General features: G+C 39.6%; 1 protein-coding gene across 7 annotated transcripts in view; it reads right to left on the reverse strand.

Moving 5' to 3' along the window:
* Positions 1 to 2,545: 2,545 nt before the first annotated feature.
* TRAK2 (trafficking kinesin protein 2) overlaps positions 2,546 to 18,071 on the reverse strand; it is a 76,912-nt gene continuing 61,386 nt past the window's right edge. For all 7 annotated transcript variants that reach the window (XM_075118072.1, XM_075118070.1, XM_075118073.1 and 4 more), the window contains 10 exons: positions 17,084 to 17,162; positions 14,993 to 15,123; positions 14,758 to 14,832; positions 13,862 to 13,999; positions 12,460 to 12,539; positions 8,764 to 8,967; positions 7,689 to 7,987; positions 7,000 to 7,275; positions 5,522 to 5,621; positions 2,546 to 3,792 (listed from right to left, as the gene is read on the reverse strand). In XM_075118072.1, coding sequence (XP_074974173.1) covers positions 3,114 to 3,792; positions 5,522 to 5,621; positions 7,000 to 7,275; positions 7,689 to 7,987; positions 8,764 to 8,967; positions 12,460 to 12,539; positions 13,862 to 13,999; positions 14,758 to 14,832; positions 14,993 to 15,123; positions 17,084 to 17,162 — 2,061 coding nt within the window. In that variant the 3' untranslated portion in view covers positions 2,546 to 3,113. The remainder of the gene's footprint in view (positions 3,793 to 5,521; positions 5,622 to 6,999; positions 7,276 to 7,688; positions 7,988 to 8,763; positions 8,968 to 12,459; positions 12,540 to 13,861; positions 14,000 to 14,757; positions 14,833 to 14,992; positions 15,124 to 17,083; positions 17,163 to 18,071) is intronic.

Below are 18,071 nucleotides of genomic sequence, written 5' to 3' on the forward strand. Positions count from 1 at the left end.
AGATAAAAAAATCTTCAGCTTCAACTGAAAGGATAAATATATAGCCACAATAGTGCACAAGTTCTGCTTTTATCACCTTCCTGGTTTGGACAGGTAGTTGATGAGACACTGGTCTATGGAAACTTTATTACACATTAGGCTGGGACAACTTGGTATCATTCAAATCAAAACATGTTTTTAAAAGGCTTCATTCCATATTTACATGCATTTAATTATTGTGCTTTTAAATGAACTTAAACAGCAACCTGGTCTGAAAAAAAGTCTAATAAATCAGTTGTTTTGATTCTTCTGTTAATACACAGCTATAGCAATCATGACAAAGCTAGTTAAAATACACATATATTAATTCTAAATTATTTAATACATATAAAAGTCTAGCTGTAGTTTACAAGTATTTATATAATAAATGTACCTAAATTGGACATCAATTTGACACAAATGCTGTTCTCTGTATACATCAGACTGTCTAATTTTCTATTGCTTTGTCACCTGATATTTCCCTGGGAACTGCAAAATACACATATGATATACCAAATGCTCAGTTCACTGGAGAACAAATACTCACCTTACCAAGCGAGGTAAGACCCTGTGCATGGTTAAGGAAGTACAACCCAAATGCTTTAAAATAAAAATTAGGATCATTTTTTGTCATTTAAAACAGAATTAACCCTTATGCATTATTTTAAATTAATAGATTAATCTTTTACAACTACGTGAGCTATCTAAGCGAACTCCCAAAGGCCAACCAGTGGAGCTACTGAATGCTTATGTGTACTACTGACAGACAATGGCGGCTGAGAAACCTTGTGAAGCAGTTAGTGCTTGGAGTGGTTACTACATTTCTTTTTTAGAAACAAGCTTTATATCAAAAAGCATCATCAAGACACCAAAAGGAGTGTAATCGTAGGAAACATCAGGTTATAAAGGACATAACAACCCATTTATAAAGCTATCAGATTTTCTAATCTGTCCCATTTAAAGTTTTTACAGTGCTGGCAATGCTGCAGCGTTTGGAGGGCAGATTAGGATGGTTGTGCCTCTTGACAGCTATAACCAGTCATATGACTGCTTCACTCCATGTCACCTAGAGCCCCAACTACACAGGTCTTACAACCGAGTTTAGACAACCCCCTAGTTAAGCATGGCTGTTAAAACATGGTTGTGACCAAATCTGACCCTATCATTGTGTGACTGGTCAAAATGAATGGGCCTAAAGAGTATTAAAATCTCTGTAAAAATTGTTCCAGTGCGGGTAAAGACCATTCAGCCGAAACATATATAGCTTTGAACTCTGGTTTGATTTTCCATCACGATTTGATCACTTACATTACTCACGCTAGCCTGGTCCCATTAGGTCTACCACAACTATATTTAACAACTAGGATAAAGTATAATTGTTAATTCACTTGTAAAGAAATGGAGACTTAAAATCATAATAATGAAAGTTCCTTGTAGCTAAAATTAGGTTACAAATAAACTATTCTATTTCACAGAGATTAAGGACTTGTTCACAACAGAATCACTTGCAGAGATCTAGCACTGATCAGTTTGGACAGGTTTTTTTTCCTTGTAGCCCCTTTATAAACCATGATATAGATTATTCAAAGGAACAACTTTTTATGCTTAGTTATAGCTAAAATGCTTCTGAATCCACTGGTGATGGGCTCAAAGCGTCCTGCTATTTAGCACCCAAAGACACCAATAGATTCTTTTCAAGGGACTTGATTTCTGTCCATTCAATTTTCCAATGCACTGAGTTCTGCCTCTTAAGATCTTTATTACTTTCACTCAGAACAGTAAGTCTTTGAACTGCTCTCCATTAACAAAGAAGAAGCAGATTATCTTCTGACAATGACAAAACTCATTTCTATTTGATACAGTGGCCACAAAAACCACTCATCGCTGCCTTATTTGTTGCTTCAGTGCCAGAGTCTGGAACGTTCGGTTATGTACTAACCAAAGTTCCAGAACAACTTTCATGGACTGTTTCCTCAGTGAAATCTGTGTAACAGAATCCTGCCTAGAATCAGAAAGTATCTTAAATATCAAATCCATTAGGTTTATATTCCATTAAAAAGCTCTCTCAAATGTAGGGACTATCTAGTAGCCAAAAGTAGAGTCAGTCACAAAACTTCTAACATTCTGTCATCTTCTGTTAAAAATATGCTCCCCATTTAGATAAATAAAAACAAACCTAGAATCAAGCATTTATGTTTTACTCCCTTTTATAACCTTAAAATGTGCCTGAGATTGTGTGTGTGTGCAAGCAAACCTCCTTTTATTAAAAATATATGCATAGCATGCTTTGGAAACGTTTTGTGGCTCGAAATAAACAATTTTCCCCTAGAATATAAAATCTTCTTCTGCTTAACTCCTACTGATTGCACTTTCCTCAACGTGCTTTCAACAGCTTTCAGAGAGTTCAGAGAGGAATGTCATTCTGTTGATACTCCACTAGCACCGCTGCACTCATCCAAAATAAAAATCCTACCCCAACTCTTATTTGTACATGCCATGAGAAGTATAAAACTTAACATACAAAATATTTTTTTAAAAGAAGAGGTTCAGTTTAATTTCTAAATTGGAAATGCAAAAAACAAAGGAATCCGAGTTGTTCCTGTGCTTGTTCTTCACTCCAGAGATGGATTTGGACCAATTATTCTGGTGCAGTAAAGAACAGATTCCTTGTTCCTTTTACTAATACCTTCAGTGGTACAATATGGCCGCTAACATTTGGCAAAATAATATGATCATGGTGGAGAGGGGGAGACAGAGCATTCTACAAGACATTTACTGCCCCAGACACATACATTTGAAAGCAGAAGATACTAACAAGCATTTATTATTGTCTTTTTATTTAAGCCAGGAAGTCAGATGTGTAAAGGGTCTCAAGATTTAGCTTTGGTTTCTTCTCTCCTGTGATCTCTTCCCAATTCTTTCTTCTTCCTTCCTCAACTCCATGCAATTTCTCTCTCTCTCTCTCACCCCATCTCCCTTTCTTTTTCCACTTTAACGTGCACATTCCTTCTGCAACTCTCCATTCCACACCAGTATCACATGTTCAGCCTTAACCTATTATTTGTTCTGCTAGAAGTCTGTTACTTAGAAACCACTCAGTCTTCCTTTAAGATACCCATTTTTGATGAGGATGTGCAAAATGGAGCTCCAAGTGCCCCAATCATGACTGGAAGACTCTGGTTTCTTCTCAGTCCACCCATCAGGTTACTACCTGCACTTAAAAACACAGCTGAGTCCGGTCTCCGCAGCCCAATTTCTGGCCTTTGATTTTTAACATGGTCCCCTGCCTCCGGGGGTTTGACTGCTCTGGCAATACCCAACCTCTTCAGCCTGTCCACCAGGTTCATCTTCAGCTGGTCTAGGTTAGGAGGGTTATGGGATGGTTTCAGGCCACACCGCTCCTGCAAGAATGTTTCAGCTGGTCGTGATGCCAGAAAGTTTTCAGAGAGATGCGATCGAGTATCAAAAGGCAGAGGGGAAGAACAAGGTGAGTGTGAGGGAGAATTTTGGGGAGTGGAGGGAACGGGAAGGGTTCGTAGGGGCTGTAGAATAGGCAGCTTTCCTGGCATACGGTTATCACAAACTTTGGCAGAGATGCCTTGTTCATGCAAGAGTTTAGCCAGACTGGTGGTGGTGCTCAAGGTGGTGGAAGAGTCTCTTCCGTTGACGAGGAATTCTCCAATACTAAGCCTACAGGACATGGCTGGAGAGCTCACCGTTGTATTGCCAGAACTGTTGCCACTACTTCCAAATGACAATGGACTGTACATGGAGCTGAAAAAAACAAACAAAAACACACACACTGGATATTATTATTACTGTACTTTGCTCTCAGTCTGGAAACTTTCATATAACACAGGGCAAGGTAACAACAATCATTTTAAAAATAAGGCTTGTGCTCAAATTAAAAAAAGTAGATTAAAAATTCCGTATCTGCATATAACAAGATTCATTACAACTTTCACAACTTCAGCCTTTATAATATTTAGAAATACAAAACATTGCTTTGCAAATCCCACACTGCAGGACACAAAACATTAGAAAAAAAAAGTTAAGCCGGTGCCATATTGACATATGTTGATGGGAAACGTTTTTATAGAAAACGCAGCAAATTTTACAGGATCCTACACAACCAAATTACAGGAATAATTACAGTCCAGCACTTTTATGTGCATTAGAATAATCATGGAAGAAGAACTACTTTAAAATTTTAAGAGTATATTTAAGTATGGGGTTGATTGCAAAGGTCATGGTATATGTTAAACTCATTTCTTTGTCAAGTCTTAACTTGGAAGAGTTTACCTTTTAAATGCCTTTGGCGCTGAAACTAGAGATTAACACCATAAACTAGAGCTTTCCAAAGCCAATTACTATTTAGGAGTATCTGGATACATTTGATAGAAACGTAATTACAAAAGCACACAAAACATTTGCTCTGCTGCAAAACACACACATTGGTGGAGGGAGGCTAAAGGTCTAAGCATTTGCAAACCTGATTCTCTACAGCTGCAGACTGCAGGATCTTGTAGAGCTCCTGCTTCAACTGACAGGATTCATTTCACAAAGCCGAGGATTAACACTGTCCGGTACAAGTTTTTTTCTCTCTCCCACATATTCTCTCCTTTTAATCCTTATCTTCCTTCCCCAATGCACAAACATTGTCATCATTACCTCTCACCTCTCTCTGCTACTATAATAACTCGGTGCTTCAGGAAGCAGCATCTAGTTTTAATTGGGAAGGTGGGTGCTGGTTTCTGGTGCACCCGTTTATTGGAAAGAATAGGGAGAAAGCTTCAGACCAGACTTAGAGTGCCTTCCGGGTAAGAGGTCAATGACATTCTAAAATCTCAGAATACTGAGCTCCCGTAGGATTTGACACCAGATCAGACCACTGATCCATCTAAACTCCTACCCTACCCCTCAGGAGAAAACCACCAACCAACACAAGATCCAACACAAAACCAACTAATAATGCTCCTGGCAAATTATGTAAGGTCATACATGAACCCAAATGGCACAGAGGGTCATCTTACATCATCTATCCTGAAGTATAAAATGTGATCACCTTCACTATATTAGTTTGGATAACTACATAGGTGCTATGTAGCTGGATAACTACATGAAATGAGTTAGTTCTTTTTAAAAACCCAGTCACAGAATAGATCTCAAATATGTCCTGCAAGAGAGAATCCCATCAGTAGATTATATGCTGCATAAAGTTATATTTCCATTTACTGGCCTAAAGTTATTTCCACAATAGAAACCAATGTGTGGTGAAATTAAAGGGGTTAGGGATATATGTATGCGAGAGAGAGAGAGAAAGAGAGAGAGAGAAATCGATCCATTCTTGCAATGCCTTTTATAATTAAAACGACTAGTAAGAACATCAATCCTGAATGCTCCTCTAGGGCCAGATACATCTTTCATTCTTTTCTAGACCTGGTCCATATCTCAGGAGCAACTGATTCTGTGCAATAACTCTGAATGTTAACAACCATCTTACCTGGGGGTAACCTGAGTGACATCAGAGGGGTGCAGGATCCTACAGGTAGTGAAGGTGAATGTGGAGTTTGTGGAGGAGAGACACTTTCCTGGGTTTGAGGCTGCAATGCAGACAAAAACACAGCCAATGAGGACAGAGAGCGAGAGAAAAGGACTAATTAAGGTAAGGTATCATTATTCCAGGATTTTTTGGTGGGGTTTAAATAAAGACTAAAGAAGGGGAATCCCACAAAGATAAATATGTTCAATTGAAAAAGAGAGTTTTATTTTAAGAGACTTTCCATTCCTCACTTTAATTTTTTTCAGTGTAAGATGAAGTGAAATTGAGACTTCTCAGTATTAGAGTTTCTGCTTCTTTAGAGTGTATATCTTGGACATTAGCAAGAGTGTTATATCTAGTGTTTTCAGCGCAGGACTGATCCTGGACTCTAGATTCATTCCACACAATGATGCAGACTCCTCCCATGACACAGGACACATCAAGTCTCTCTGTGTCTTAGTTTTCTCCTGAGTAAAACAGGGGAGAGAAATACTTCTATACCTCACTGGTGTGGCAAGAACAAGTAGTTGTTTGTCAAGTGCTCTGAAGATGGAGAGCACAAGAAATGATTATCTCCTTTTTACTGAAGTGTGCTTAGTTAACATTGTGTGACTGCTGTCTTCTGGTACTTGGATGAAAAGACTCCCAACAGGTTACCTCCCCAATTAAGTATAGAATGGAGCTCTGCAAAGAAGTTTGCCTTTAAATTTCCCAGAGACAAATCCAGACTTCTTAATTCAGAAATCTCATATTTCTTAGTCTACCAGCAAGCTATTGTACAGAAATCACTGACCGAGGACACACCTGCTGCAGGCAAATGTATCTCCTCATACCAACATTGAGGGAGAAATCAGAAGTTTTATTCCTTTACCACAACCTTATTTCTCAATGAATCATTATTTTGAAACATAACTAAATTCAGTCTTCAAAAATACAGTACTTTCCTCAACCAAGTTTAGTGAAGTTTAAATTTCTTCCTGTCTGAATTTCTCTTTCATGTCTTCTAGCAGGAAATGGGAGTTGCCATGGAATGTTTTAATTTTTTTATCAGTATTTTTGTTACTTTAAATAAGAAAATGTCAATTGTTTTTGATACAAGAACATAGGAGTTTTCCTTTGACGAACGTACTTGGTTAAGAATTCAGTTTTTGGTCACATCCAAAACCAGCTTTTCCAGCAGCAGTATGCTCCAGAACAGCACGCGCTTAGAGGGAGAATGCCACCTTCTGAATCCTGCAAAACCTTGATGTTCCTGGAGATCCCCCATCCAAGAACTGACCTGACATACCTCTCCTTTGCTTTAAAATCTGACAGGGGTAATGCACAACCTTATACGGCAATGAAAAAAGCAGCATCATAAGGAAGCACCAAGAGTGACATATAAACCACACAGTAATAAATATATGAAAAGTGAAACCATAAACGTCCATGATTCTTACCAGCGAGTGGCACTGTTGCTGAAGTAAGAGGTGGCAGGAAGATCCCTGCCTCTGGCTTTGGCACTGCACATGTCCCTTCCTCCAGAAAGGCTTGTTGCACTTGAAATGTTATACCTCCTTCCCCTTCTTCCTCCTCTTCCTCCAAGTCAGAGATGTGGTAGATGGCATCCTCAGGTAATGGGGTAAAGCCTTTTGTGACAACACCTGGCCGTGGATCGAGGATGGTACCTAAGTTGGGTTGAGCAAGCTGCTGCCAGTGGAACAGAGTCTGAGATCCTGATGAGGCAAAAAAAGGTGGAAGGGGATGTTTCTGTTCCATTCTACTGAATCATAAAGAGTGGCCAGAACACAATACCAAAACAACCTGACCACCTGGGACTGTCATCATGGTACATGAGAAGAATTTAGAGCAAGAGATTCAGAGAGTTAAACAGGAAAGCCTAGTACTGAAACAAGTTTGCTCCTACATTTGGGTCTCTTACTCTGAAGTACACTGTGTTACCACCAAGCTAGCAGATAATTGGCTTTAAAAAAAAATGTCTCTTTCTCCAAGGGCTTCTGATTCTTGAATACCAACCCATTCCCAGGGAAACACTGATTTAATTATCAAATACACTGATTCCATCATAAGCAAAGCATGACATTTCCTTCTGCTAGAGAGAGAAGGCAGATTATTCTCTTACCCTTACCTTCGAGAGGTTTAACAATTTGTAATTTTTCTGGCAGGAGCAAACGGAGGCAGGGAGAGCCCCCAGAGAAGTCAGTGAATTCTGAGTTTCCACCCACGGACAGACAACTCCCTACTGGTGTGCAACAGCCACCAGCCTCTTCTTTCTGGTCAGCCAGCAAATGCATTTTACGCTCCCATTCCTCCTCAAAGAACCGCTTTTCACTCAGGTAGTTTTGCTGACGGAGATGAAGTGTGTGCAGAGCTGTAGCTAAATCATTGTCTCCAGGGGTTCCAGGCTGGCCCAGCTTTTGGTTGTCCCTTGGGGGAACATGAAATCAGAATGGGGAATTAAAACTAAAAGTTTAAAGACTAAACATTACTTTAGTAAACAGGGGCCCAGATTGGATTTAGTTTTGGGATGAGGAAAAAAAGATGAAGTTGTTTTAAAGACTTCTATTTAATTGGTGTAGTCAGTATCACAATATCTGGCAAGGTTTCAGACTAAAAATCTGCAGACAAATTTGTCTGGAGGCAGCATCTCACAGCTTCATTATTTAGGAACAAAGACAACCAGTGTATAAGATATCCTGTTTGCTTGCTTTTTCTCTGCAGTCACTGAATTTACTACATAAGGATGTTTATAATTCTTTGTATTATTTGCTTGCTAACATTCATCCTCTTCTGCCTTATATGCGCCATGTAATCTCTCCCCCTTCAACCTTGATGCACAATGTCACAGACATATATGACTTGTCAGCACAATAGGTGTGGATAGCATGAGCAGGTTTAGTATTAAATCATGTCATCAGTGGGGGAAGCCTGGGTTCACAATATCCCATGGGGTGACATTGGGAAGTTAGAACATTTAGCACTTAAGAGAATAAGGGAAATAGTCTCAATCACATTGCAAAGGTGAAAAAGCTGAGCCCTAACTTGCCATGGCAGCTGGTGAGAGAGAGCTATCTCCTCGAGTTTTGATGAGAGCAACAAGATTATAGTTCGACACCGAGAATGATAATTCCTATGCATGCATACAGACCACCTACCATTAATACAAGTAACCTAAAACCACACTAATATGCTGAGTCTCCTACTTTGAGATTTCCTTGGAGCTGCTCCTCTGGTTCAGATGTGCCTTGCTCTCCACTTGTTGTAGGCCAGACTGAAAGGGCTTTGCAGTCATGATAACACTTGAACGATTAGATCCAGGGATTAGTAGTTGGGCAGGAAATGAAGAAGAGCGACCACGTGTAACATTAGCAACCTTGACAGTATCAAACACCCGTTTCTGCAGAACCCTGAGAAAGGGAGAGAGAATAAATATACACAATCCCTTTTTCATCCTTATAGCAAGGAACTGACCAATGACCAATAATGTTCTCGAAAGTGTTTTGGGTAGGATACAGAAAAAAAGTTTCAGGCGATCACAAGACTTCTACAATTAATCTGCAACTAGGGTTTTTGATTTCAAAAGGGCTAACTTTCAAAAATCAAGGAAATTAGTTAGGGAAGTGAATTGGACTGAAGAATTTATGGATCTAAAGGCAGAAGAGGCTTGGGATTACTTTAAATCAAAGCTACAGAAGCTATCGGAAGCCTGCATCCCAAGAAAGGGGAAAAAAATTCATAGGCAGGAGTTGTAGACCAAGCTGGATGAGCAAGCATCTCAGAGAGGTGATTAAGAAAAAGCAGAAAGCATACAGGGAGTGGAAGATGGGAGGGATCAGCAAGGAAAGCTACCTTATTGAGGTCAGAACATGTGGGGATAAAGTGGGACAGGCTAAAAGTCAAGTACAGTTGGACCTTGCAAAGGGAATTAAAACCAACAGTAAAAGGTTCTACAGCCATATAAATAAGAAGAAAACAAAGAAAGAAGAAGTTGGACCGCTAAACCCTGAGGATGGAGTGGAGGTCAAGGATAATCTAGGCATGGCCCAATATCTAAACAAATACTTTGCCTCAGTCTTTAATAAGGCTAATGAGGATTTTAGGGATAATTGGTAGCATGACAAATGGGAATAAGGATATGGAGGTAGATATTACCATATCTGAGGTAGAAGCGAAACTCGAACAGATTAATGGGACTAAATCGGGGGGCTCAGATAATCTTCATCCAAGAATATTAAAGGAATTGGCAAATGAAATTGCAAGCCCATTAGCAAGAATTTTTAATGAATCTGTAAACTCAGGGGTTGTTTGGAGAATTGCTAACATAGCTCCTATTTTTAAGAAATGGAAAAAAAAAAAAAGTGATCTGGGTAACTACAGGCCTGTTAGTTTGACATCTGTAGTATGCAAGGTCTTGGAAAAAATTTTGAAGGAGAAAGTAGTTAAGGACATTGAAGTCAATGGTAAATGGGACAAAATACAACATGGTTTTACAAAAGGTAGATTGTGCCAAACCAACCTGATCTCCTTCTTTGAGAAAGTAACAGATTTTTTAGACAAAGGAAACGCAGTGGATCGAATTTACCTTGATTTCAGGAAGGCGTTTGATACCGTGCCACATGAGGAATTATTAGTTAAATTGGAAAAGATGGGGATCAATATGAAAATTGAAAGGTGGATAAGGAAATGGTTAACAGGGAGACTACAGCGGGTCCTATTGAAAGGTGAACTGTCAGGTTGGAGGGAGGTTATCAGTGGAGTTCCTCAGGGATCAGTTTTGGGACCAATCTTATTTAATCTTTTTATTACTGACCTCAGCAAAAAAAGTGGGAGTGTGCTAATAAGGTTTGTACATGATACAAAGATGGGAGGTATTGCCTATTTAGAGAGAGACTGGGATATCATACAGGAGGATATGGATGACCTTGTAAACTGGAGTAATAGTAATAGGATGAAATTGAATAGTGAGAAGTGTAAGGTTATGCATTTAGGAATTAATAACAAGAATTTTAGTTATAAGCTGGGGATGCATCAATTAGAAGTAACGGAGGAGAAGGACCTTGGAGTATTGGTTGATCATAGGATGACTATGAGCCGCCAATGTGATATGGCCGTGAAAAAAGCTAATGCGGTCTTGGGATGCATCAGGTGAGGTATTTCCAGTAGAGATAAGGAGGTTTTAGTACCGTTATACAAGGCACTGGTGAGACCTCATCTGGAATACTGTGTGCAGTTCTGGTCTCCCATGTTTAAGAAGGATGAATTCAAACTGGAACAGGTACAGAGAAGGGCTACTAGGATGATCCAAGGAATGGAAAACTTGTCTTATGAAAGGAGACTCAAGGAGCTTAGCTTGTTTAGCCTAACTAAAAGACGGCTAAGGGGAGATATGATTGCTCTCTATAAATATATCAGAGGGATAAATACCGGAGAGGGAGAGGAATTATTTAAGCTCAGTACCAACGTGGACACAAGAACAAATGGATATAAACTGGCCATCGGGAAGTTTAGACTTGAAATTAGATGAAGATTTCTAACCATCAGAGGAGTGAAGTTTTGGAATAGCCTTCCGAGGGAAGCAGTGTGGGCAAAAGACCTTTCTGGCTTTAAGATTAAACTCGATAAGTTTATGGAGGAGATGGTATGATGGGATAACATGGTTTTGGTAATTAAATATTCATGGTAAATAGGCCCAATGGCCTGTGTTGGGATGTTAGATGGGGTGGGATCTGAGTTACTACAGATAATTCTTTCCTGGGTATCCGGTTGGTGAATCTTGCCCACATGCTCAGGGTTTAGCTGATCGCCATATTTGGGGTCGGGAAGGAATTTTCCTCCAGGGCAGATTGGAAGAGGCCCTGGAGGTTTTTCACCTTCCTCTGTAGCATGGGGCATGGGTCACTTGCTGGAGGATTCTCTGTTCCTTGAAGTCTTTAAACCACGATTTGAGGACTTCAATAGCTCAGATATAGGTGAGAGGTTTTTTGTAGGAGTGGGTGGGTGAGAGAGATTCTGTGGCCTGCATTGTGCAGGAGGTCAGACTAGATGATCATAATGGTCCCTTCTGACCTTAATACCTATGAATCAAACACCCTTTTCTGCTGAACCCTGAGAAAGAGAGAGAATAAATATACACAATCCCTTTTTCACCCTTATAGCAAGGAACTGACCAATGACCAATAACATTCTTGAACGTATTTTGGGTAGGATACAGAAAAAAAGTTTCAGGCGATCACACGACTTCTACTAGGCTATACAAGTCTAGTAAACAGTAAGGAATCCGAGCCTGGAAAGAATGGAAATTGTCTGAGTGATGAAGTTGCTGAGGGGCATGCTCTCTCCTGCTGGAACAACCACCCTGTATGGGCTTAAAAGAACAAGAGGAGGTGGCATTAATACCACACAGGAACTTTCAAGGTCAATAAAATGTTTTAGGATCAGACCCTGCAGCCCTTACTCCTGAATAAAAGCTCCAGGAAAAGGCCTTCAAGATACTGGGAACTGATATAATTTCTCTTCAGTTCTAGTTTCCCTTATAGAAAATTGCCACAGAATTTAATAGGGATGAAACCAATGTAGTAATACAGAAATTAGTTTAAAAACCTACAGAATTCAGGAATAATATCCTTTGAGTAGATTTTTTTTTTAACCATCCCAGAGAACTCAATAGGAGGAGTATACATACTGTACTAAATTCCCTAAGATTATTGACAAACTCAACACTAGAAGGGTGATTTTTTTTATTGAACTACACTGAACCTTTCCATAAGGCACAGAATATCTAGATTCACCCGCTCCCAGCAATTACTCAATCCTCATTGACATTAGTCTTAGCCCTGGCATTGGCACGTCTAGCAAAAGTTAAGAGAGGATGCGTGTGGGAAGGTGAAAGCTGAACTTACTTTTGTTTACCGGGAGCAGATTCTTCATCCTGAATCAGCTCCATTCGCATTGTCCCCTCAATCTCTGCTGCAAGGGAATTCTGTAGGGAACAAATCAATCAAATAAAATAAAACTGACATTCAAATGCTTTCCTCCGCAAGTTTGGCAATTGACACCCAGTAAAAAACTCATGTTCTGCTCCATTATTATTATTATTTAGTGTCACTACATAGCGACCTAAAGGACACAGATAAAGGTCAGGCGCACACTAGAAAACGTTTGCTGGCATAGCTATACTAGCATACTCTCCTAGGGGATATGTGGTTTATACTAGCATAAAAGTGCTTTTGCACGCATACTTCACATTGGTTCCCCAAGCAAAATAAGCTGTAATGGAAAAAAACAATTTTACGCAGTATAACTGCATCTATACCAGGGCTTTCGCCAGTATAAAAGTGTCACCAGAGAAATATTAAATCACCTACCTAACTGATATTACTATACTGACACAAGTTTCTAATGTAGACCTGGCCAAAGACACAGGTCCCCAAAAAGATTAATCTAAAAGAAACCAACATTTGCAATCTAAGTTTTCCACTGGTCATTTACAACCATGTCAAGGCAATGCATTTCTATTGGTGTTCAGCACCAATTTCATAACAAGGAGATTGCAGGGAAGTATATAATGAAGATAAAATCACAGCAACGCAGTGCATTATAAAAGGGTGATTACTTTCAGGAACGGGTTTTTTTTTTTTAAAAAAAAGAGAAGCTGTCAAGCTACTAAGGCCTTGGGGAAATTTACCAGCTGAACTTATTTCTTGAATTTCCCACACAAAAACTACTGAAATCTGCCATGCTGTTTGTAGCAGAACAGCCATTTAAAAGTTCAATCCATAGCACGTTTCTTTGGGACTTCCACTGACAGAACATGCTAGCAGTCTAATCTCTAAACTATTTAGGTGTGGAGAGACTGAGTTCATAAGATACTGGTTGAAAAATTAAAAACCTTGAAAGGCATTTGGATTTTATAGTGATCAGCATGACATAAAACTGGGATCAACTTCTGAGAAGAAAGAAAGAAAGGTGACATGTTTGTGATAGGTGGTAAGGAAAGGGAAGTGTAGAACAAACATGCAGAGTACATTTTAAAAATCTCTTTATAGTGAATAAACGGCCCAAATGTGGAGAGGTTAAAAGATCACTTCTGATCTTAGAAATCAGAAATAGAAAAGATTAGCTCATCTAATCCATCCCTCTGACAGCTCTAGGATTGTTTTCTTTGGCATTCTACTCATAAGAACAAGCAACTCTGGTTTTGCCCTTGTAATTCCATGTTACTAAAGACTGTTGATAGTATTACAGCCCTACAGTGTAACAGTATGGATACACCATGCTAAGAGAAAGCTCAAGATTCATTACCAAAGGAAATGCCCCACATGACTGGGGGCGGCAGAGATGTGCAGCAGGGCTGGCTCTGCTGCGCAGCTCCTTCACTTCTTCTTGTAATTCATGCAACAACCCTAGACATTCTGCATTCCGATCCTGTAACTCATGCAGCTGCAATAAAAAACAGTGGTCATTAATGCAGCCAGCAGTCCGCAACAGAAGCAAAGACAGTACTACAATAACCAATGGAATTTACACCAGGATAAATCCATACAGATGAATATTGTTGCAATGCAGTAATTATCTGTACAAAGAACAGATCAAAGAGCATTTCCCTAAAAATTAGCAAGCTGCAACCCAGCCTAGAACTGTGCACATTCACATTCCTCATAACCAGTGATGAGCTGCCAAAAGCTGAAGAACCGGTTCCTTCATTCGCTCCGGGTCTTCGGCGGCACTGAAGGACCTGCTGCTGAAGTGCCGCCGAAGACCCGGAGCGCCGCCAGATCAGTAAAAATTGCCTAAAGTTAACCATGTGCTTAAGTGTTTTCTTGTTACAGCATTCAAAAGCTTTCTAGTTGCTTCACAGCACACTATCTGGTTCCTTTGTATTCTTTAACAACCGGTTCTAAACCGGATTCAAAATTTAAAAACTGGTTTGCGCGAACCGGCTCCAGCTCACCACTGCTCAGAACTTTCTGGAGCAGTAAGATTTCTCTCCATATATACCTTACTTGCCTTGAGACTCACGTGGATTGTAAACACAGTCAGGATGAATTATTAGAAATACTCTGTTCTTTTCCTTCACCCTCTACCCACCAGGAAGTTAACAAAAAAAAAAAAAAAAAAAATCCTTGTTCCCCTTTCCCTCCACCTGGCTCCTTTTTTCCTCACCCTATTTCAAATGGATAAATAGAAGCCCCCAATACCTCTCCTGTCAGCTGTCTCTGGGCATCTTTGGAAGCTTGTAGGTGAAGTTTCAGCTCCTCTTTTTCAATCACATGCTGTAGGTACAAAAAGCAAAGCAAATAGCGTGTTCAGATTATTTCTTCCTTTTTTACCAAACAGAAAGTTGTTCCTCTCCAGAGCATCCTCTGAACCAACCACACTCTGAAAACAGCAGCCTGTCCCTCAGCCTCCCCTTGCCCTACTGCATGCACATACCTCTTTGAGTTTATGCTGAAGATCAACAATCTGAGACAAGAGGGTTGAGATCTCTTCCTGATAATGAGTCAACTCTTCACTCTTTCCTGATAACTCTTCTGTCATTCTGGCAATTTGAGCATGTGTTTCCCCTAAAAACAGAGTAAAATATACATTCAGCACACAGCATTCCCTGACACACCCTTGGCAAAGGTGAACACTGTAGTCGTCAAAGGACAGTGAAATTCCTAAAGAATCAATTCAGGATGTACAACAGTAGGAGCTCTGAATTGTCAATATGGTGAAAAGCACACAAGAGCCCTGAATGTCTGTGGTTAATCTCATGCCATCTGTAGTTGACTTCACCCAGTTTACCTTGCAGTAAAACCAAAGTGCCTTGTCTCCATTATATTTTTACAGCGGAACAGCTAACGCATATTAGTTATGCCAAAGGTAAAACACACCTTTTTTATCACTGTAGATAAAGTTCATAAAGATGAAGTTCATAGTTCATAACTTCTACCAACTCCTTCATTAAAGGGCATAGCTCACACCCTTTAAACTCTCAAATGGGTCTTTAAAAAGGTGCAATAACCAGTGAATGAGAAACCCAACCCTGCTCAGCCCATGCGAGCTTGAAATAAAACATGGGGGTGATCTTTAATAACCAGAAACCAGAAAGGGGACAGAGATGCAGTTAGCCTTGTAACAGGGACATGAGGCAAGATACATTTAATTGTATGGTTCCATTCTATGTATCTGATGAAGTGAGCTGTAGCTCACGAAAGCGTATGCTCTAATAAATTTGTTAGTCTCTAAGGTGCCACAAGTACTCCTTTTATCTAATTGTATATAAGGATTTCTATAACCTTGGTTACATGATTCATTTTTATGGCAAATTACAACAGATAAGGGGATAACAGTAAATCTATGCTGTTTGGAGATAAGTTTATGTTTAAAATTAGGGGTAAAAATAATATACTAGAAAGAGTTGAAAAGATGCAAAATAGGAAAAACTTTGTAGTGTGTTTCCCCCCTTTTTTTTTCTGTGTGTCATCTACGTAGACTACAAACTCTTTGGGCGCAAGATCCATTTTATAGGTTTCTGAAGTGCCTAACACACCTTTGGATTCTATAAAGTTAAACAAGAGTTACATCCCTCTTATTGGTGGTACAGTGAAGTGGTATGTAAGACAGAATCAACAACCTCTACTGGCTGAGGTTACACAGTTTCTAGGAGGATACAATAAAGCAATTAAGACAATCAGATGGGCATTAATCCAGAACACTTGACTGCTATCCAAAATAAAAGCTGGCAACAAGGCAGAGTTCTTTATAGGGATTATGCAAAATAAGAGTCTCACAAGATAAGCCCATCTTTCTAGAGAATATAGGAAGAAGCATAGATCAAATAAATACAGATAACAGTTTAAACTGCCATATTACCCAATTACCAAAGAAAGTTAATATCACTCCCAACTGCATCAGAGTGTTTATCTGCATTGTACAAGGGTACTTGCATATCTGCAAGTAAGTGCAAAGGAATGTAAGCATTTTTGTAGAGATTTTACTGCAAATGCAGCTGATTTTAGTACTCTATTATGCATTTATATCAGAGGGAGTTCATGTGTGTTCATGGAGCTATGAACATTTAGAATGGGTATATCCAAAAGCCTGTATATTGATCAGTTTAATACTCCCAAGAACAGGTGTCATTTACTATTCAGAATCACAGATGTGTCCTGTACATTGATATCTAGGGAGACTGAAAATCTGTCTGGCAGCTCTCATGAGCACTAAGCTTAGTTTTCTTTTTTAAGAGCTCAGGTCTGCAAGAGGCATTCAATTTTTAGCAAATATCTATTTTTATCTTTTGCACAGCTATACTTTGGTCTCCAAACCAAAGCTCAGTGCCATAGTGAAGTTGAAAGAAATAAGTGCTTGTACACAGAATCATCATTCTGAACTGGTCAAGTAGCTAGACTCGAAAAACTGTTCATGGAGATTTCTGAAACTCATATCTGAACCTGGAGATAGCCAAAATATTCTAAGCACGAGGTAATCAAATACCTTTTCCCTGCTTCTACTATGAGATACAAACTTGATACTCACGGAGCTCTTTGACACAGTCACTGACCAGCTCCTGCTCTTTCACTTCATATGTAATGGTTTCTGTCTTTAGATGACAAGCCTTCAAGAAAATTAGAGACACAACATCAACTTAAAAATTATACTTCCATCAGAAAACATTTTACCCACAGAAATTACAAGTAATTTCTATTTCAGAGAAAGGGAACTGCAGATAAAAGCACTTCCACATAACATAATCACATGAACTATAAATAGATCTTGGCGTTTCTCATGAAATCAGGCCAACTAACAAGGAGCTCAATATGCCTGAGGATATTTACAATAGACAAAGGTGAAATTACATAAGAATAAAACTACAGAAAAGCCTCAGTTAAAAGGGCCCAGGCAAAATGGCAGGGCAAAAATTTAACCTATCTTTTAAGTGCCATATTTTTATTATAGGCTGGGTTCATTGCACCATTTATTACTATAGTTGCCTGACACTTCCCCCATTATAAGAACATTTCCATTTGCTTATAACTTGGCCAAATTTTAACTGTTTGGGCTGAAAATTTCAGTGCCAGGTGTCTGCCTCAAGCTGTTTATTTATTTAATAGAAAAATTTAGCAAAAATAGTCCAGCCATTTCCGAGAAGGAGGTTAGGGAAGCTTTAGTGCCCCCATGCTTAGGACTAGGGGCTTGAAATGTAGCAGTGGGTGGTGGTGGCCTTTTGCCATCCCTGTGAAAGTCAGATCATATTTGACCAAGACACAAACCTTTGAAAAAAATCACAGTTCACACACTCTTAGCTGTGACTTGCTAGAGCAGCGGTGGCCAACCTGTGGATCCAGAGCTGCACGCGGCTCTTCAGAAGTTAATGTGCGGCTCCTCGTATAGACACCAACTCCGGGGCTGGAGCTACAGGCTCCAACTTTCCAACTTGCCGGGGGTGGGGGGGTGCTCATTGCTCAACCCCTAACTCTATCACAGGCCCTGCCCCTACTTCACCCCTTCCCGCAAGACCCCCCGC

The sequence above is a fragment of the Caretta caretta genome, chromosome 11 (genome assembly GCF_965140235.1).
Source record: "Caretta caretta isolate rCarCar2 chromosome 11, rCarCar1.hap1, whole genome shotgun sequence".
Classification (NCBI taxonomy): domain Eukaryota; kingdom Metazoa; phylum Chordata; order Testudines; family Cheloniidae; genus Caretta; species Caretta caretta.